This window comes from Thermobia domestica, chromosome 5, assembly GCF_964235325.1.
Source record: "Thermobia domestica chromosome 5, izTheDome1.hap1.1, whole genome shotgun sequence".
NCBI lineage: Eukaryota > Metazoa > Arthropoda > Insecta > Zygentoma > Lepismatidae > Thermobia > Thermobia domestica.
The window spans coordinates 72,988,491-73,009,092 of record NC_137458.1 but is presented as its reverse complement, the minus strand read 5'-3'; the positions used below and the strand labels follow the sequence as shown (position 1 = coordinate 73,009,092).

Here is a 20,602-nt window from a genome sequence, read left to right as displayed (position 1 = left end):
ATAAAGCAGGTTATATCGACCTGATAAACACATTTGTTATTGAAACGTCGTACTGGTTCCTACCCCGTCGTATTGTACCCCTTTTATCACTTGTATAAATTTGACCCAAAAGGTTGTGGACACCCAGTATATCGTTCGAGCCTCAAAGGGTTCGTCAACGAGAAAAGCAGAGAAGAAAGGAAAAATAGGAATGTAAATAGTGTCATACTGCATCCGTATGTTTTTTCATTATAAAATGAAAATTTTAGTGTGTTCACTTATACAAGTTTTATTCTTCCAATATTTCGTAAAAGACGAAAATACTACGTATGATTTTATCACTTATCAACCGTGCTTTAAGAATTAAGGAACCTAAAATAAACCAAGACAGTGGAACGCTGGACAATGAGATGATGTCATAAAGGATTGGAGAAATTTTTGTTGGATTAGATCTAACAAGGAGAAGGCAGACTTTGGTAAGTGAACTTCGGGGGGCCATTTTTTGCGAGTTGGTAGTGCACATTAACAGAATTAATGCAAACTGGGAGAGCGCAATGACCATAAATAACGGAGAAAAACTGTCTTAAAGTTTTCTACTCGCTGCATATATTGAACGACGCACACATTTACCAAGTGTCGTGGCAAAGTGAGGAAAATCTTTGACTCATGAGTAAAGGGTTTCGAGTTCAATTCCTGTTCGAGTCATGCTTTTTTTTTTTTTTTGCTTCAACCAATAAAGTACCTGTAGCCATTTGTAACTATAAGTAAAATATTAATTCACTATATGTTTATAATGAATAAAACAATAGAAATTTCCAAATCACTTGTAAAATCTTTCAATATTCCATGTTAACTACGGTAGGAACAAAATTTAACCTATTCCGTAAATATTATTGTTACCGCAGCCGTTGTGTAAAAAATGTTCTTGACGCTTCGTGTCTACATCTGTAGACAGTGTGCGAATTACAAGGGGAATGAGGAGGAAATCTCCTTTGGTTATAGCAACATCCAGTATTAGCCAAGGAGATTTCCCCCTCAACTCCTTTGTAATTCACAAACTGTCAACACATGTAGACACAAAGCGTCAAGAACATTTATTACACAACGACTGTCGTAACCAGTGGCGTATTTAAACGGGGATTCCGGGCTTAACCTCCCCGAAATGTTATTTACTATAAAAAGTAAATGAAATATCTTGGAGAATTTTCACATTTCCACTACTAAAGTTGGCAAAGCCCCTCCGAAATAAACTCGTAAATACGCCACTGGTCGTAACAATAATATAACTCGTGATATCAGAATATTTACGGATTAGATTAAATTTTGTTTGCCAGTTATCATGGAAGATTTTACAAGTGATTTGAAAATTTTCATTATAAACATACGGCGAATTAATATTTTACTTATAGTTACAAATGCCTACTTTATTGATTGAAGCAAAAAAAAAAAAAAATGTATGACTCGAACAGGAATCGAACCCGGGACACTTTACACATAAGTCACAGATTTTACTTACTCTGCCACACCATCACTTGGTAGATTCGTGTGTCGTCGTAGAAAACTTTAAGACAGTTTTCCTCCGTTATTTTTGGCCATTGCGCTCTCCCAATTTGTAATATTAACTCTTTAAATGTGCATTACCACCTCGAAAAAAATGGCCCCGAAGTTCACTTACCAAACTCTGCCTTCTCCTTGTGAGTTTAGTTTCCCGTTCAGCATCGAGGCTATATGAGACTTGGACTAACAACTTAAGAACCTGACATACCAAAAATAATATAAAATTTACCATTTTTCTTTTGCTTGTTTTTCATATGTGAAAGGAGATAATGAAATGCAATATACCACAATCGTAGATAATGTTATTCTACAACAGAAAATATGAACCTGAAGGATTTTTAGTGTTGCCATCCATAGAAATTACAGTGTTGCTAGAATAAGATTTCCCCAAAATCTAAGTTAAGTCAGCGACTAGAGGAACGAACTCAACTGCATTTGATTACGTATCATGTTTTGGTACCCTGTAAGCTACTTTTTAAATAGCATTATTATTTAACTTTAATAACTGCATGTTAAAACTATTTTGTTTATTTCAAACTAAATACAACTATTATTTAAAATGTTGTTCGCAGGATTCCAAGACAATATAGTAGGTAATCAAATACAGTTGAGTTCGTTCCTCTAGTCGCTGCCCTAACTTAGATTTTAAAGGAAATATTATTCTGGCAACCCTGTAATTTCTATGGTTGACAACACCGAAAATTCTTCAGATTCATATTTTCCTTTGTAGAATATTATCTATGATTGTGGTAAGTTGCATTTCATTATCTCCTTTCACTCATGAAAAACAAGCGAAAGGAAAATGGTAAATTTTGTATTATTTTTAGTATGTCAGGCTCTTAACGTGGAATCCGAACCACATGAGCTTCCGCTGCGAATGAAACCCGAGTCTTCCACGCCAAAGGCGCGCACGCTTATCCAAATAGCCACGAAGTAGATCTAAAGATTCATGAAAGAATAGCTTGTAACTTCTTATTTGATCTCGGAATTGGACTACAGCTTTCAATCTTGGGATTTCTTCGTGCATTAAAAAGTAACTAGGCAAACTTAAGAATCGATAAATCTGCAAAATATGTGGTGGACTACATCAAAAAGTGAAAATAATAGTTACTAGTTAAAGTTTAAAAAACATTTGCTGCTACTCATCATATTATTCCGTTGAACTTCACAAATGGAGTAACAAGGATTATGAGACTCGTTAATGTGCCTAAAAAATTTACAAATTCAGGATAAAATCTAGTTCTACAAAGAACATAAATATATGATCCATAAAGTAGCTCGAGAACTTTTTCTATCTCAGTTTCCCTGAAAATGGCTTTATCAGAAATCGAAGGCGAAATATGAGAAGGACATAAATTATAGCGCATCCATGTTGTTATAAATTAAGAGAGATAAATTAGATTTGTTTCACTGGTAACTGCCTCGAACGATATGACGGCCCTGAGTAGGGTTTGTAAAGAGTGACGAAAACACTAGAAACTAGTCAGCAGAGAGTTACTTCAGAGAACTTTGTAGAAATAATTGTTGGAAGAATGGTACAGTCCGTAGCAAAAAAAACCTGCAACATGAGCATGTAAGTTTATTGAGAAACGAGGAGGTCTTTTGAATCCATAATAAGTGTGCAAGGAAAGACGCCGATAATTCTCCTGGAGTGATTCATGCCACTTAGACGTTATGTTGATTCCCTGCGCTGTTAGGCGTAGTTTCACAGTAAACTTACATACTCATGTTGCAGGTTTATTGCTGCGGACTGTACAAGTAAGAAGAAGAAATTGCAAATTATAAAATAATCGAAATAAATGCAAAAAGCTAACATGGTACAAGGAAGAAATTAAGAAACACTGTGTTTAGCGAAATAGAGACAATGGAAAACGTAATAAAATATTAAAAGTGAAAATAAATTACTTAAAGAGTAATATATATATAAAGAAATTAAAACTAAATGTTTAATAATAATAACAGGCCAATGCAAAGATCGAATACAGAGTGATATACTAGGAAAATTCGTAGAAAACAAAGGCCAGAAAGATATCCTTAATATACTGTATGCAGTTACCTTATTTAAAGGGGCACGGTAGTCCAGTGGTTACAGTGTTAGACTCACTTCCGTGTGGTCCCGGGTTCTATTCCCGGCTGATGCTTTCCAATTTTCGGTGTCCACCCAGCGTTGTGAGGCAAATTGGGGAGTCGTGAATAAAAGACGTGACGGCCACTAAGTCTAGGAAGTTCCTGATACGCCAATTAGAGAGAGGGCGACGCAGCGATGACCACGTGTTCATCGCTAGGCTGAATATAGTTTAGCTGGGCGCTAACAGATGGCGTTGGAGCAGCTCAGGCCCATAAAGGCTGTAGTGTCGGTGGTTTTTATTGAATTGAAATTGTCTTATTTCAATTGAAATTATTTTATTTGAAGTTCATGTTTATTTCAAATAGTAATCTTGAATTTGCATCTCTTGTATTAAAATTGTAAAACTTTCAATTCTTTTATTTCAGAGTTAAAGCCTGACGTACCGTCTGATATTCCTACTACTGAAATAGGTGATAAACATACCATGTATGCACTTGCAGGATCAAGTGGAGCTATAGCTTTAATTATTGCTTCCATTGTAATCGTCCTATACTTAAGAAGACGACCTCCTCAAGAACGTCGAGAACTTCGTAAGTAAATTGTAATATGAATTTTTCAAGTGTAAAGCAAGGGCGTTATTTAGGGGGGCAGGAGGGGGCAATTGCCCCCAAGATTTTGAGGAATGCATATACTTTAATCGATTGTCTACTAATATACTAGTGTAAAACGTGAAAGTCTTATGTCGGTGATGCCTTTGCCCCTCTCAAGTGAAGTCTGAAATGATGCCCCTGGTGTAAAGGGACTACGTTGCAATTACAATAGGAGTGTGGTTTTCACAAAAAAATTTTTTTTTTTTCTAAAAATGTCGTACTGTAATCAGTAGGAAACGGAACTTTATGTGCTAAAACTCAGAAATATTTATTTATTTATGCGACATAAATTTTGAAAATGTGTGATAAAACCAGAAAAATATATGACAAAAATAAAACTATTTTGTAACAGAAACTTAAATATTATGTGTATTGTAAACATCTTAAAAGTCAGTTTTAAAATGCTTACCTTTTAGCGAGCTATTCTTTAGTAGCGTTGCAGTGGACCATCGTAGTTTTCTCCAAGTTCTCCATTGTAAATTTATGGCGATTATCTCTAAAAGGCGTCTTATATTGCGAGAAAGGTTGCTCCACGTCACAAGAAACAATTCTCGCAGATTTGAAACACGAAGTTTCACTAACACTGAAATTGACCGCATCTTCCTCCATTTCTCCTTCCAAAACACGTGCAGTTTTACACAACGTTTGAATTTTTTTATTATTATTGTTATTTAAAAGAAAAAAATTAAATGTCTGTAAATTTAGACATTAGCATTCTCCGTTAGCTCCAGTAAGTTATTTTGGTTTCGTTTATACTATGCGGATTTCACCCACTGAAACTAGCAGAGTGTTCGATGACGATTCAAGCTTTTCTATACAACGAGAAAGAAAGGACAAGTTCGTTGAAATGAATGCTGAATGCTAACGCGAGCTTTACGGAGGAATCTTTTAACAGTTCTTGCATAATTTAGACGATGCTCCGTTTTTGTTTAGATCACTTAAGACAAATACGAATAGTTCAGTTCTGGGCATAATTCTCAACGGCATCCAATGAAGTGCCCCATTGCGTAACTGTGGAAGCTTGTGGAAGAGGGCATTTTTAATTTAAAATGTCTATTCTTTTAGGTGACTTGATATAAACTTCCATTTGAAAATAGTTTATCGACCGTGGGATAAAAGAATGTTATCTTTTCACATATTCTATGCAACCCATTTTGGGGTAGCTAAGGCAAGGCCTACTCCAACTTTCTTTTATGTTAGCTGCAGCATCTGTAACAAGAAGAACATCGTCAAATGTTATGCCTTCTGGCCACAATAGCTGCATTGCTTCGTTGAAAAGCCTTGCTATCGTTACATATGGAGCAGCAGATAGCTCTTTACACACTAGCAAATCATTTTTCGTCATCATTACTTAGCATTCCTACAATCACGTTTCCCACGTTTCTATCACTGGAGTCTGTAGTTTCCTCCATATATACTAAAATATTTTGATGCGCACATTCCGAACGAATATGTTGTAAAGTTTGCTCGTAACACCTGTGCAGATACAGATAGTGATCAGAAAAATTGAAACACCTGAACGAAATTGCAACTTACCAGATTAATATGGTGTCGGGCCACCTTTCGCCTTCAGAGCAGCCTTGATGCGACGTGGGATGGAGGCATAGAGGTCGTGAATGGTAGCAAGTGGAATTTTACACCATTCCTCGTGCAGGGCATCGGCCAGTTCTGTGAGAGAGGATGGAGGTGGAAATCTTCGCCGGAGTGTTTCCAAGACGGACCACAAATGTTCAATTATGTTGAGATCTGGGGATTGGGCGGGCCAGGGGAGGTGTTGAACTTCATCCCGATGTTCCTCAAACCACGCTGCAACAACGCCAGCTGTGTGAATGGGTGCATTATCATCCTGGAAGATGGCGTCATTGTCCGGGAACAACATCCGGACCATAGGATGCAAGTGGTCTCCTAAAATTGCGACATAATCGTTGGCAGTGATTCGTCCGCTAAGTGTGACCACAGGACCCAATGAAAACCATAATATGGCGGCCCACAGCATCACCGAGCCGCCGCCATGTTTCACAGGTGGGCGGAGACACTGCAGATCATAAGCTTCTTTGGGCGTTCTCCACACATAAACACGGCCCGTGGTTGGGAATAGGGTGAAGGATGACTCATCCGACCATATCACACGTTTCCAGTCCTCAACGGTCCAAGTTGCATGGTCGCGGCACCATTTGCGGCGTGAGAAAGCGTTATGGTCCCTGATGAGCGGTTTTGCCCGTGCAACACGACCCCGTAAGTTCATGTCATGTAATTCGCGGCGGACTGTGATTGTCGAAACAAGGTGGAGGAGGTGCTGATTGAGTTCCTCCGTCACTTGCTCCGCAGTGGCACGAAGGTTCTGCGTGACAATGCGCTTTAATACTCGGCGTGACCTGTCACTCATAATTTTCTTCCGCCCACTGTTCCGCTTCCCCGATGTGATTTTCCCGTGTGTTGTGTAGACACTGTCCCACGCGACACACCTAACACAGTAGCCACTGCCGTCACACTCACTCCACATAACCGGGCACCAACAATTTGCCCTCTTTGAAAATCTAAGAGGTCTCCCATTTTACACTACCTCCGTCTGCTGAAGCCACTGGACACTGCTGTTCCACTGCGCCTGACGTAGTATGGAGACCGACCTAACACACCACCACCAGCGGTCCGGCGCTGCGGGCGCCACGACACCACTGCCAGCTCATACATCTGACGTGTTGCCAACTACAGGTCACCATCTGTTAGTTTTTCACAATGTTGATTCGTCAGGCAATTCGAAGTTCGTATATTTCACGAGAAACATTCGTAATTCAGGATTCTTTAATTTGAACAGTGAAATGTGTTCTTGCTCAAACGTGAAGCAGCAGCACTATGCTTCTTGCTCTTCAAATCCTGCATAATTGGTGAACGTTGGTCAGCCGCGACAGATTTACCACACTGTTGGCAAAATACCATTTTGCCATCAGTGGAAAACACATCCTTTTATTCGTCATAGAACTTCTGCAAACGAGATGAAACACTTGCATTTATTTTAGGCGTTTTATAATACGAGAAGACACACTGTGCTGAAACACCACTCAGAACACAATAAACGAAAAGACACGCCGTGGATTCAAAGCCCTGCAATGTTGTAACTGGGCTGGGTAGAATTTCCCACACTAGGGCCTTACGTGTAGATTAAAGTAAGGCGCCAGAAGTCTGCCCCCCCCCCCCCCAAAGAAAAAAAAAAAAACTGACACACTCGATATGAAAAAGGTGAGAGAGAATAATCATTTCTCTTCCGAAGATTTCGATGTAGCAGGCCTCAATGAGCGATTTTGTGTTTTTAAGACGAAAATTCTTAAAATATGTATTTACATACGGAAAACTGGAAAATGTGTTTTTGTGTAAAACAAATGTGTTGTGGTGACATAAAAGGATATGATCAACATTTTGGCAAAAGAAAGGACCCCTATCTCACTACAGAAAAAAACATATCTAAAAATCCGTTGCTTAATAATCAGACTCATACGCTTCTTAGTATCCTAAGATTGTGTAGAATCCTACAAACTGTTTCCTCGAACCACTGTCGACATCTTCAGATAAATGAAAATCTAAAGTTACTTAACAGTAAGTACATACGTTTGAAACCTGATTTGTACTAGGAGTAATCGCTTAAGTAGGAGACAACTTTTATCACTTAAAAACTTTCTGCGGACGTGTATTGTTGAATGAAGAAACGTGGTCAATTAAAGCTTCTTACACGTAAAACGCTATAATTTCGCAGATAACAGATGGAAAAGAATTCAGAACTGTTATCATAAGCTTCTAAATTAGTAGATCAAATAAAAACAACGGAATAAGAAACAAAGCGCATCAAATTTGAATTATTAAAGAAAGGTAGAATTCGAAGTTGATAAGTGTTCGATTTTTCTTGAATACGCTAGCTGCTGTCCAACATATTACAATTTCTGTTCTTGATTACTCATAAATTTTGGTAATTTATAAATCCAAATTTAGAACATATAAATAAAGACATTGAATAAGCCAACATTCTTTCAACGAAATGGTTTTGTAGTTTTCAACTAATTGTTTGGGTGCTTAGAGCTAAGAGTTTAACAATTGAAAAAAATGAAATCTTTCAGTTTTACGTCCCACGGTTATGCCCGCTAGGCTAAAGAAGACGGGGTGATGAGAAATGAGTGAAATGGTAGAATGATGAAATTGGGAGGAAACGGGAAAACCCCGAGAAAACCCACGAACACAGTGTTTGTCCACCACAAAGTCCACACGGCGCGAGCTGGGATCGAACAAGGGACCCAAAGTACCGGAAGTGAACGCTCTACCACTGAGCCACCGCGCCGCCCCCCTTTAACAATTTGAATATAGTTTGCTGTAGCTCGGATAAAATCATGTTCTCTTTATGTTAAATATAATGTCCGTCAAAGAAACGTATATGCAAGTACCAGTGTATCGTTGATGAAAATTCAAAATTCAACAGGGAGAAAGGAAATTTGGTTAAGAATTGGAACATTATGACATTAAAATTCATGAACAATAATATGTATCCACAGGAGATTTAATAATAATAATAATAATAATAATAATAATAATAATAATAATAATAATAATAAAATTCTTAAGTTATAAAATTTTTCACAGATTGCTACAAAATAATAATAGTCAAAATTTGTATGTTGCATATTTGATATTTGAAACACTGTCCAAGAAATAACTGTGAATCACACATTAAATGAACACTCTAGTAAATATATAAATCAGCCAGGCCATGTGAGTTTCGGTTAACACTGTATCCGTGAATTTTCAGGTTTTTGTTTATTGCGAATTACCTTTTCCCCTGATTTTCTCACTTGACAATTTCTTTCAAACTTAACCTGAGTTTGTTCACATATATAGTATGATTTTTACTTACATTAGTTTCCATCTTTGGAAATTTTGCGTATGTTTGCTTGTGTCTAAGTGTTCTCTTCGTGAAGACAGGTTCTGTTCCATTTACCTAATGTAACTTACGGAAGTACTAACCTAGTTAGGCGGACAGGATGACCGGTACTCTGTCCTTTGTTTCAAAGGATGAAAAACTAAAAATTAGTGGGACTGACTGAAGGAATATATTAAGAATTCGAATGAAGGACAGCATGTATGTGTATAGAGCTAAGTAATTATGACTTCATTACCACATACAAGGTATTCCAGGGTTCACACTTACCTCGAAGGTAAGGGAAGTTAAATTGGGTTAAGTAAATGTTTCAAAATGTGTCTAAAGACATGGAAATGTGGTACATTTCACAGAAGAGTCAAGAAATCCTTTTTTTAGCTACCCACAGAAATGAAGAACAACTTAAAAAATCAAGACAGATTCAAAAAGAAATTATAAGAATAAACTAATAAAAGAAAATTATCTTGAGAAGTGCTGAACGGTATTAAAACTTGAAATTTTGAAAGAAGGAGAACAAATTGAATTAAAAATTCAAATGCTACAGAAGAAAGAATTAAAAAATAAGTTTGTTAGTATGAAATAACTAAAGAAATAGATTAATTTGTGATATATGTTTACTTGTTAATGTTGATGAGTGTAGTCAGAATGCTAAAATATTGAAGATATCATTAGTTTGTAATTATTACTTGATATTAGTTTTCTATTGTCTTCCAAATACAGGAAGGTAGACTCATAAGAAGTAGTTACGATAAGAAGATAAGCTTATACTATAGATCTAAAAGTATAAGTTATACTTACTTAGTCATGACCAATACCAAAATTTATTACTTAGTCATGGTCAGTATCAGAATTCACTTGCTCAGTCACGGCCAATACCAAAATTTACTTACTTAGTCATGGCCAATAGCGGAATTTATTTATTCAGTCATGGCCAATACCAAACTTTCAGTGTGGACCATGTGCTCAGTTGCACATGTGAATATTCCTATCTGTAAGACACATCTATTCCATATAAGGATAACTCAAGATATTATGTTGCATTTCTGAGTCATTGGATCGTGAATTACAGTTATACCTGTTACGTTAACTGTTCCTAGTTCAGTCATCTACTTAATTTTTACACTTTATGAGGAGTCGAGATATAACCATATGTTCTTACTATCCTATAAGTTAAGGAGCTGTGTGAGTTTACTGCTTGGAATATTAGTAGTCAGTTCTCTTATTTTGTGTAGTCTTGTTAAAAAAAATTGACTCAGCCACCTCTTTTTCGGAAGCTCAATACTCTAATCCACAATTGGAATTAAATCAAATGTATTTTTTATATATATATGTATGGAATGTATTTTTTATATATATATTAATAAAAGGAGGAAAGAACCGATTTTTTTACACACCAGAATCTCTCTAAGTGCGAATTCAATGACATACAAAGAGTGAAAAAGTAATTGACTGAACCGGGACTCGAACCTGAAATCTTCGGCAAGGTATACTATGTATGCTGAAGATCCCGGGTTCGAGTCCTTCAGTGGTTCACTGTTTGTATGAAATATGTATTTTCTTCAGCCAGTTGAAACCTTTATTTAGAGTCAAAGCTTCAGAATTTTCTACACACGGTTGTCAGAATATCACCTACTAAAGGAAAGATTTTTTTTGAACAAGATTGTACATACATTTGAAATAATGGGATTCCTCATCATTAGCGGATTAGTTGCTCTTAGTAAAATGTAAAAATCTGATGACTTCAGACTATCGGCGATTTTACCGTTCAAATGTTAATGCATATACAGTGTAGTCCCGGTAATCCGAACAGGTCCTGGAGGAAAATTTTATTTTTTGGCCGAAATACGCACTTTTAGGAAATTAATAACTAAAAGAATGAAAATGGGTTTATGTTTTCGTAGAAAGCAAAGAAAACTTCCGTTTAATATAGTTTTTTTTCCTCAATGCCTGTATTTAGGCCTTAAGCCACATTACGACAATTACACGAAGTTTGAAATAGAATACAGTGTCCGTACTGTACAATATTGAAACTTACAGATTCAGAATGAGTGAAATACAGTAATGCCGTGGCCAATTTAGTCACTCTTTCAATGTTATCTAAACGCTTTAGAGCGTCTAGCTTATCTTTAAGAGTAAGGGCTGTATGTTTACGCTTACTTGCTATAACAATCGGCTTTCTCACTGTAATACGCAAATGCTGAAAACAGAGGAAACAATGCACTGAGACAACAGCTGGGCAAACTGCCGACCACTGCAGGGTGAACTACACAAGGATAATAATACCCCTAACGGAAACATTTGGTACTACTGTACGTACTATACGTGAAAAAATAAAGGCATAAAGTTTTTCTAACATTTTTAACATTTTTACATTTTTCCAGTATAGTACATACCAGGTATACTGTAGTCAAAAAACGTGTTTTGAAATACTATACGCTATGTATTACAACACAATAGACCCGTTCAGCCGCTTCGAACCGCAATTTTACTGTTATTCCGGCTAATCCGAGCAATCACGTAATCCGAACAGGGTTCGGTCCCAATTAGTTCGGATTAGCGAGACTCCACTGTAATTGCGTCTGTTGTGTGGTTTCATTTTTATATGTATTTATTTATTTTTCTTTCTTGCAGCACCTGAAAAAGTGATTATTTCCCGTGATACAGCAGCAAACAATGACCTGAAAGTGCTTTTGGTCTACTCACGAGACTGCTTACAATTCATGGAATTAATGAAAATATTCAGGGAAAATCTGAAAAAAAGATGCTCTTGTGAAGTAAGTTGTTAAATTCTATTCTTAGTATTTATTTTTTTAATATGAGTTCAAGATGCAGTTACCAGTCATTGTACGGTGAAAACAGTGAAAAACGGACCTTTTTTAAAAGAGAAATTGCCTACTGTTTTGGTATTTAGAGGAAGAACCCCGGCATTCGATAGGTTTAACTAGTCATCATCATAGGTATTCTGCCCTTATTGGCAGGTCACTTGCCGCAGCTTAGAAGCGTCCATGTTCCACGGTCCTCCGCTAATCTCTTCGTCTTCACGTATGATCTTTCTGCTTTTATATCGTCCATTAATTGTAATCTCCTTCGCCCTCCCTCTCTTTCCTGCCACCATACCCTCTAGCACGTCCCTCATGATACAATTTCTTCTCAGGCAATGTCCCAACCAGTTTCTCTTCCTCTTCTCAATAATATACAAAAAAGTTCTTTTTTCCCCACCATTTCTAACACCCTCTCGTTCGTTTTCTGCTCGACCCAACTAATTCTTTTCGTTATTCTCCACATCTACATTTCCACACTTTTTACACACCTACGTTCGCACTTCATGTCATTACTAAGAATACTACGCAGGTATCGAAAACTATTCATTTGTTCTATTTTCTCCTCTCCTAGTTTTATATTTGACACAGACCGTTTCGTTACAGTCACCATAGCTTTTGTCTTTCTAACATTTATTTTCATCCCATATTCTTCAAAGCCCTTCCTCAAGTTTTCTAACATCTATTGATTTTCTTTTCAGATTCTGCATCAAGGGAAACAAAAAAAAAAAAAAAAAAGTAAAAATCCAGTATAGCCATTCCATAATTCGAACGTGGAACTTCCGCTAACAGCAAACGCAGAATCTCTGACTTTCAAGCCTTCCCCGCTGGTCTTGTTTCTAACGCGTATGTCTATGGCGCACGTGGTTCTGAGTTCAATTCCCGGTGGGAGAGCACAAAAACTTAATTTCACATTCACTTCCATTACTCATCCACCTCCTTTATCCTAAAAGGATAATCGTAAGACGTTAAACTATAAAAAAATTAATTTTTCTTTAACTTCGAAGCGCATAGCAGCGGGGGGAGGGGATGTCTAAAATTTTCTCTTGATCTTTTAAATAAAAGCCAAACAGTGGCCCTAAACGCACAGACACAGCCGTTTCTCTCTTTTACTATTTCCTTGTCACAGCAGGCGGTTTTCCATATTCTGGACTAAATAATTAATAATCTGGCAACAGTGATGTAACACAGACACCGCGCTTTCTTTAATTCAGTTCATTCCTTTTTCACTTCGCTTTGCTCATTTCAGGATCCACTCTGTACGTTACTTTTATTTGGTGGTATGTGTTCCTAATTTTACACCTTTTATCTCTTTTCTGTTTTAATCCCTTTCACCTTGCCAGTGAGGAAGCAACCAGCTGTGAGTTCCGAAACGTCTAAAAGGTGTTTAGGCTTTTTAAGTGAGGACTCAATGATAAGTAGCCAATTTTTTGTTAAATAACTAATAGTTACATTTTTCATAATATTCGTAATAGAGATTGTCTACAGTGTCAATTATGCCACATACTTCGTGATTTAATTGACCAACTTGATATTGGTTTGCATAGTGATATATGTTGAGTATTATTGTGTTCCGCATACTACATGGACAGCTAATATATAACTTGTAAATGCGCAAGGGATTAGCGATTATAATTTAAACATGTAAAAAGAAAAATGAGAAGTTTTTCAGTGTTCGGTGTCTAACAACAGTGCTTGAACATTAGGCAGGAGAACTTTGAGTATATTTGGTGGAAGTGTGACGTCCCTTTCCAATACCAAGGATATGTTAAATGTAGACCTACAATTCTACTGGGGATACCAAATCACGTAAACACCCAATAAAATTCGAACTAGTTTCTCCCTTTAATAGGCAAGAACTTAACTAGTAGGTTCAAGTCATCTTCATACCAATGACCTCGCTCAAGGCTTTTCAGGATTTTTCTTTCATGAAGTGTATGCTCGTCAGCAATTTATTCGTAATAGACTCAGTAGAGTGTAATAAAATCTAAAATGAAAATTATGTTGTATAGATTTTTATCTTCAGTTCGGCATGCGCAAAATGAAGGTAAATCTGTTTATGATGTACATAATTCTTTATGGGTGTTTTCTTGGGAACAACATCATCCAATATTAGTATATTTTCTTTGTTATGTTGTCTTTTAACCAAGATAAAGGATTAGATGCTTTTTAACCTTCCATTATCTGCTTTTACTCAACTTTAAGATAGGGCGAAATATTGTGTTTTGCTTTCACACAGGCCCGAAACCAGCCATAGGGTTTGGGGGGTCCATGAATAAGTTAGGAAGGGGCCAAGTCATTAAAGATTCTTTTACAAATATCTTTTTTTTTTTTTTTTCATTAATGGCATTTTGTATTGAGATCTGGGGAACTACGAAAACTTTAGAGGGGTCCAGGCCCCCCTAGTCCCCCTCTAGTTGCGGGCCTGTTTTCACATAATTTCAAGGTAATTGATTGGTATTTGTAAACATTGAAACAATTTTAGGAACTAATTGTACGTGTTAAATATTGATACCTTAGTCAAAATACTTCACTGGAGGTTAGAACGTGAAAGTAATCCTTTTATAAAAACTGAAGGCAGAAAGTTTCTAAATCAAGTTTGACTGCATAAATCAATTTTTAGTATTGATATGTCTTCTGTAAAGTATGGAACTCATCGATTTTCAAGTGGAAAGAAATCTGTGCACCAAAATACAAGAGTTAAATTTATAGAATCAGCGGGACGAAACTACACAGTTACATCATGTGGTTTAAAACTATTTTCATATGAAATATCTTTGGATTTATATTTAAGCATGTTGTTTAGCCATAACATGTAACATTCATAGTCGACATTTCATTTATTGTCTTTTCAGGTATACGACTGTTTCGATTTGTCTCTTTTTAACAAAATAAGCATGGGCAAAATGGAGTGGATACATAGTCTTGTGAAAAGTCCCAATGTAAAGATTGTGCTTGTCGCTTCAGAATTAGGATGTAAGAGGCAAGATGCTCTGATTAATCATAAAAACGTTGGATTCACGAATGCACATGCCTTTGACACTCTTTTCACATGTGCTTTAAAAGCTATTATGGAAGATGTTGTCAGAGAGAACGAATATAATAGAATCTTTGTTGTGAGGTAAGTGTGTGAGCATCCATTCATCATCTTCTCCTTATTATTTCGTCAGTTATGTTGTAACATATGTATCTGGATATACAGAGTTCAGAAATAACACCGAAATACGTTAAGAAATGCATCCTCGCACGAAAATATAAATATGAATATATATATATATATATATATATATATATATATATATATATATATATATACAGCATGTTTCAAAAGTTCCCTGACATAGAGTTACAATAAAATGTAAGAGGGGAAACCGTCCCCAAATATATTGTTTTCAATCTAAAGTGAAGGATTTTTTTTTTTTTTTTTTTTAAAGCGGACAAGTCCTTTGAGCTGTACACTCTTTATTCGCCCAATATTAAATGAAAATGTAACATTGTCATTTACCTGCGGCTGGGGGAGGGAAGGCCGGGATGGGAGGTGGACAAATTTAGTAAGAGTATGATGAATGGGGTTATGTTTGAAATGAGGGCAGGCCAACGACACGCTAGTATAAAACAGACAGTAACTTCATTCAATTATGTCGTGGATCCAGGTAAATGGCAACGTTTCAGTTTCATTTAACATTGGGCGCATAAAGAGTGTATAGCCCAAACGACTCGTCCGATTTAAAAAAATTCTTCACTTTAGATTGAAAACATCATATTTCAAGACGGTTTTCCCTCTTACATTTTGTTGTAGCTCTCATAATAACAGTTACCCTATGTCAGGGGACTTTTGAGACACCTTGTATATATATATATACCAACTTGGAAACTCAAATGTGTATAGCTATATAGACTTACAGTTAGTGTGTAGTAGTGTATATATGTGTATAGTTAGTATAGTTACAGTCCATGTAAAATTGGTCAAGACAATAAAATACAAAGTCATAAGTCGAGAACGAAATGTCGAATCAAGATCAGGCAAAGGAACATAGTGTTTATCTTGACCCTAGATTCCCTGAATGTACCAGTGAATGCGAAACAGAAGCGGCAAGCCTCGAAGCATAGAAGGAAATTTATGAGGTCTACTACAAACGACAATTGATAGAACTGAAAACTGGCACACATTCCATATCCACTGGTTCATTAAATGGAATCTAGTCACAAAATACCCACTATGTCCTTTTTCCTGACCTCCATCCGATATTTCGTTCTCGAGTTATGATTCCGCCCCCGTTCCCTCTCCTTCTTTGTGTTTTCTTGTAAAAATTAATTTCCCATAAGTCTTGGTGTTATTTCCACTCACCCTATGTATGTTTCGTATCATATGTATTTGACATTCAAAATTGCCAGATTAGCTATCTGGTTTATGCTGGATATATCGGACTTTTCAGTCATTATATTTAAATTTATGACGTTCACATGTGCATTTCTGTCTCCTGTTCCATGTTAGCAAAATAATCACGACGTGAATCTACAATCTTTCCCTGCCTGTCAGCCAGTTTTTAAGTACATGTCCGAATAAAGTAGACATTTCTGGCATATTCGTGGTGCACGTTGAGTTTCTGTCAAAATTGTCGTGGAATCTTCTAAACAAACTAAAACCTCAAGACTTGGCAAAAAGGCAGGCCAAGCATTTACTCCCAGCCAAATTCTTGTGATCCTTGCCGTCTATGATGGCATTGTTTCTGTGAATAAGCATAGCCTTCAGTGGACCAGTGCAGCAGTAATGCACTGAATAACCGTTCCAGCTATTGCCATAATTGTCTGGTTAACCGGCAGAAATCGAAAATGGATGGTATATCTTATATGTCACCAAACACATATCGTTACTTGCTGTGTGTGGTGGTTGTTTTGCTATTGTTTTTCCTACTGGATCTCCTTAGGCATGCCCTGTCGTTTTCATTAATGGTATGGTAAAGCATCCATTTTTTTTTATCTCATGTCAGCATTCTGTCCGAAAATGAGTCTTTTCTATAATGAGCCAATAGGAAACTGCAAGTGTCCATATGGTTGTAGTTATTCTATGTTGTTAACGCGTAGGAATTCACTATTCCAGTTTGAACACAAAAAGAACCCCCTAAAGATAACCGTAAACCGTTGCATGGAGTGATGTGGCCAATTTTGACGTGAATCTACCTAAGCAGTTTCTCACATAACTTCGCTGTTAGAGTTCAGCTGATCTGCTTGTGGTGGCAGATTAGTGATGCTTGTGTGTATTGACTATAATTTTGTAAAACATCTCTTACATTCATGAACATCAAGGATTCTGTGACCATACAGGGTAATTCTTTATTGAAACCACATAAAGACTTAATTTATATATCATTATACTGCAAAATTTTAAGTTTGACTCACGTAGTGAGTAGTTGCGGACTTGACCACATGCGTCTTTGGAAATGAAGACTTTCACTGGTGCGGAAAGAGCTAAGTGTGTGTTTTGGTGTGAAGAAACGAAGTCAGCAACGAGTATACAGCGTAAGTTTCGCACACAATACGACAAGGAACCCACCCAGCATACCAACAGTGTACAAAGGCACCAGACGTTTGTTGAAACAGGTTGTTCTGTGCGACGGTGGACCAATTGCCTGGCCGCCACGGTCTCCAGATTACATGCCACTTGACTTCTTTCTGTGGGGGTTTGTAAAAGATGAGATGTACACCCTCTCCCTACCTGATAATGTTAATGAACTGAAATATCGTATCACAACAGCCATCGCGGACGTTACCCCCGAAATGCTGGCTATTGTTTGGCAAAAAACCGAATTTCATTGGGTTGTGTCCAGGATGATCGCAGGTGCACACATTGAACCATAATGAATTTGTCACCAAAAACTTGAAGTGTTTTGCAGTATAATGACATATAAACCAAATCTGTCTGTGGTTCCAGTAAAGAATTATAATTGATTGAAGTTGTAAACCCTATAAAGAATCACCCTGTATACAGTACTCATGATCTGTGCTGCTGTAGCTAAATGTCCTTGAGTAACCTCATAAAGCGTAACATACCGTTTGTTGTTCTAACATTGACATAATCAAAATATCCGTCACTGCCATAAAGCTTACTGCATACCGCTCTCTTTCCGTACCGGGTATACAGTGAGCTGTCTTACATAGCGATTGCCTTGCTACCTTTGTTTAATTGGTCATTCATCCATTTTGTGGCATCGTTTCCTCGTCCGTGCGAAAAACCATTATTCATGAGATAAATTCTTAAAATATGTGATCGTAGTTTCGAAAGTAAGTTCCCATTGATATAGTAATTCCTGTGGAATGAAACAATTTGTATACTGTTAACTGTAAATTAAAGAGAAAATGAGCTAATTAAAGAAATTATGGATGGATTATTGAACTATTTTTGTATTAATTGATATACGTACATCCTAGTATGTCATTAAGAAAATAACATACTTCAGGGCATGAAGTATTTGCTCCCATTACTCATATTATACAGAAAGTCATTAATAGAAGGCATTATTTTTGCCCATGACTGTACATAAGTCATTATAATAAAATTAACATATTTTTAACTGACCTCAGAAACGAGTAGATATTTGTGTTCAATCTGTGTGAATGTAAATATTCAGTTATTTGTCAAACCGTGAGAAATTTCACATAATTTCATTGCGTGATTCGGAGCTAATTTAATGCGTAGGAAAATATGTGTAGTCCTCAGTATTTTTATTCTCCTTGCCTTGACTATTTGAGTTCTACTTCCAAACCCACTATTGCCAACCCGATTTCTTTTGGATGTTGCATGCATGATTCCTAATCTTCGATAGAAAGTAATATATTGTCAATTTTTTACTCGTTATTTCTTTAGAGTATGTGTATAGTTTACTTCTTCAGCAGATGTGCAGTTTCTATATAAAGGATGCCGCCTTTGACGTGTGGTGGCTAGTGTTATAAATAAGTCATCGTCCACGGGAACTAGTGGAAAACACCCCGGATAACTAAATAGCCAACCAGAACCCTCATTTCCAGCATTTGACAGCCGTTTCTCAAGTCCACATGGACTACTTAGTTGTCACAATTCCAAACTTTGTCTTTTCAGTCAGTGATTAGAAGATTGCTGCTTAATATATATATATATATATATATATATATATATATATATATATATACCGTATATTATGCTCGATTGTAGCAAGATGTGAAGAGCCTGACATCTGTTTCACATTAGCGATAGTATTGGGAGAGAGAGTGAGAGACAGAGACACAGTGGGTGTTGCGACATTGCAACCCCGCAAATGCGGTCAAAAGATGGATGAAAGGAGGAAGGAATACTGTTGTAAAATCCAGCAGAGGAAGTTCAAACAATTTGCCGAACTGCACATCTATTAAAGAAATAAACTTTACATTCATATTTTCTTTGACAACACAACATTTCTTCAAGAATTCCGATCTAGGCTTTATATGTTAATTACTTCAAAATTATTATTTTTAAAAATGAATATAGTCTCACATTTAGAACCTGTCCGCAAGTGGTTGCTGAGCTACATAATGTGTCGTCTTATCCTCACACTTCTGGTGCAAAGTAAGTCAGCTTGTGTTCAATTGCAGGAACTTTGAAGAAATATATAAATCGGAAAGTATAAGCGCCGTGGTGAGAATGTATATCTTTTTGCATTCATACAGTATTTTAGCACGTAAATTTCTTTTGTTGATACTTAGTTTACACTTGGAAGAAGATCCCAGGATCAATAATTGACATTATTGCGAACATTTCAAAGAAGTAAAACATTAAGGTATGTCACTTCTAACCAAGTAATTATTCAAATTCAAAGAAAAGAGCTGTGTTTGTCAGCCACATGACAGTTATTGGAATAGTTCGATTTCAGATTATCTGAGTTTGTTGATAGCATCGTGTCCGTGGGTTCTCCCGTTTCCTCCCTCATTATCACTCCACCAATTACTATTCACTTTCATTAATCATCCGTCTTCTTTAATCTAAAGGACATAACTGTGAGAGGTGACAGTAGAAACTCCGTTTCATTTTTTAATTCCTGCATCTCCCGTGTAGCTGACAACCCTTTGAATCTAAATGATTGCTTAGTTAAAAGTAACAGACCTTTGTATTTCGCTTCTTTAAAATCTTCACCATAGTATCAATTGTTGATCCTGCAATCTCCTAGGTACGAAATAAGCATGAATAAATAAACAAATAATGTACTAAAATTGTATGAATGGGAAAAGATACACATTCTTACTAGGGATGGCCACAAAGTTCCGGTTCCGCGAGGAACCGGTTCTCGAAGATCCGGTTTTCAGAACCGGTTCTGGAATCGGTTCCGGACCTGGATCCGAAAACTGTTTCAAATCTTTATCCGAAAACCCGGTTCCAGAACCGGATCTTAAGGACCGGTTCCAGATCCGGATCTGAAAACCCGGTTCCAGAACCGGATCTTAGGAACCAGTTCCGGATCTGGATCTGAAAACTCGGATCCAGACGTGGATCCGAAAACCCCCAAAGACCCGTAAAGGAGGCACAAAGTTCACCTTCAAAAAAAAAAAAATGCAAAGACCATGCACTTGTGCCTTCCCTGCCCAGACCCGCTTGTGCCCCCAG

The 20,602-nt window shown here is 36.8% G+C and overlaps 1 protein-coding gene across 1 annotated transcript in view; it reads left to right on the top strand.

Annotated features, from left to right (window-relative positions):
* LOC145685963 (uncharacterized) overlaps positions 1-20,602 on the top strand; it is a gene marked incomplete in the record, with an annotated part of 117,056 nt that overhangs the window by 86,681 nt on the left and 9,773 nt on the right. The window contains 3 exon segments of the mRNA XM_081758755.1: positions 4,030-4,194; positions 11,804-11,946; positions 14,847-15,112. Coding sequence (XP_081614881.1) covers positions 4,030-4,194; positions 11,804-11,946; positions 14,847-15,112 — 574 coding nt within the window.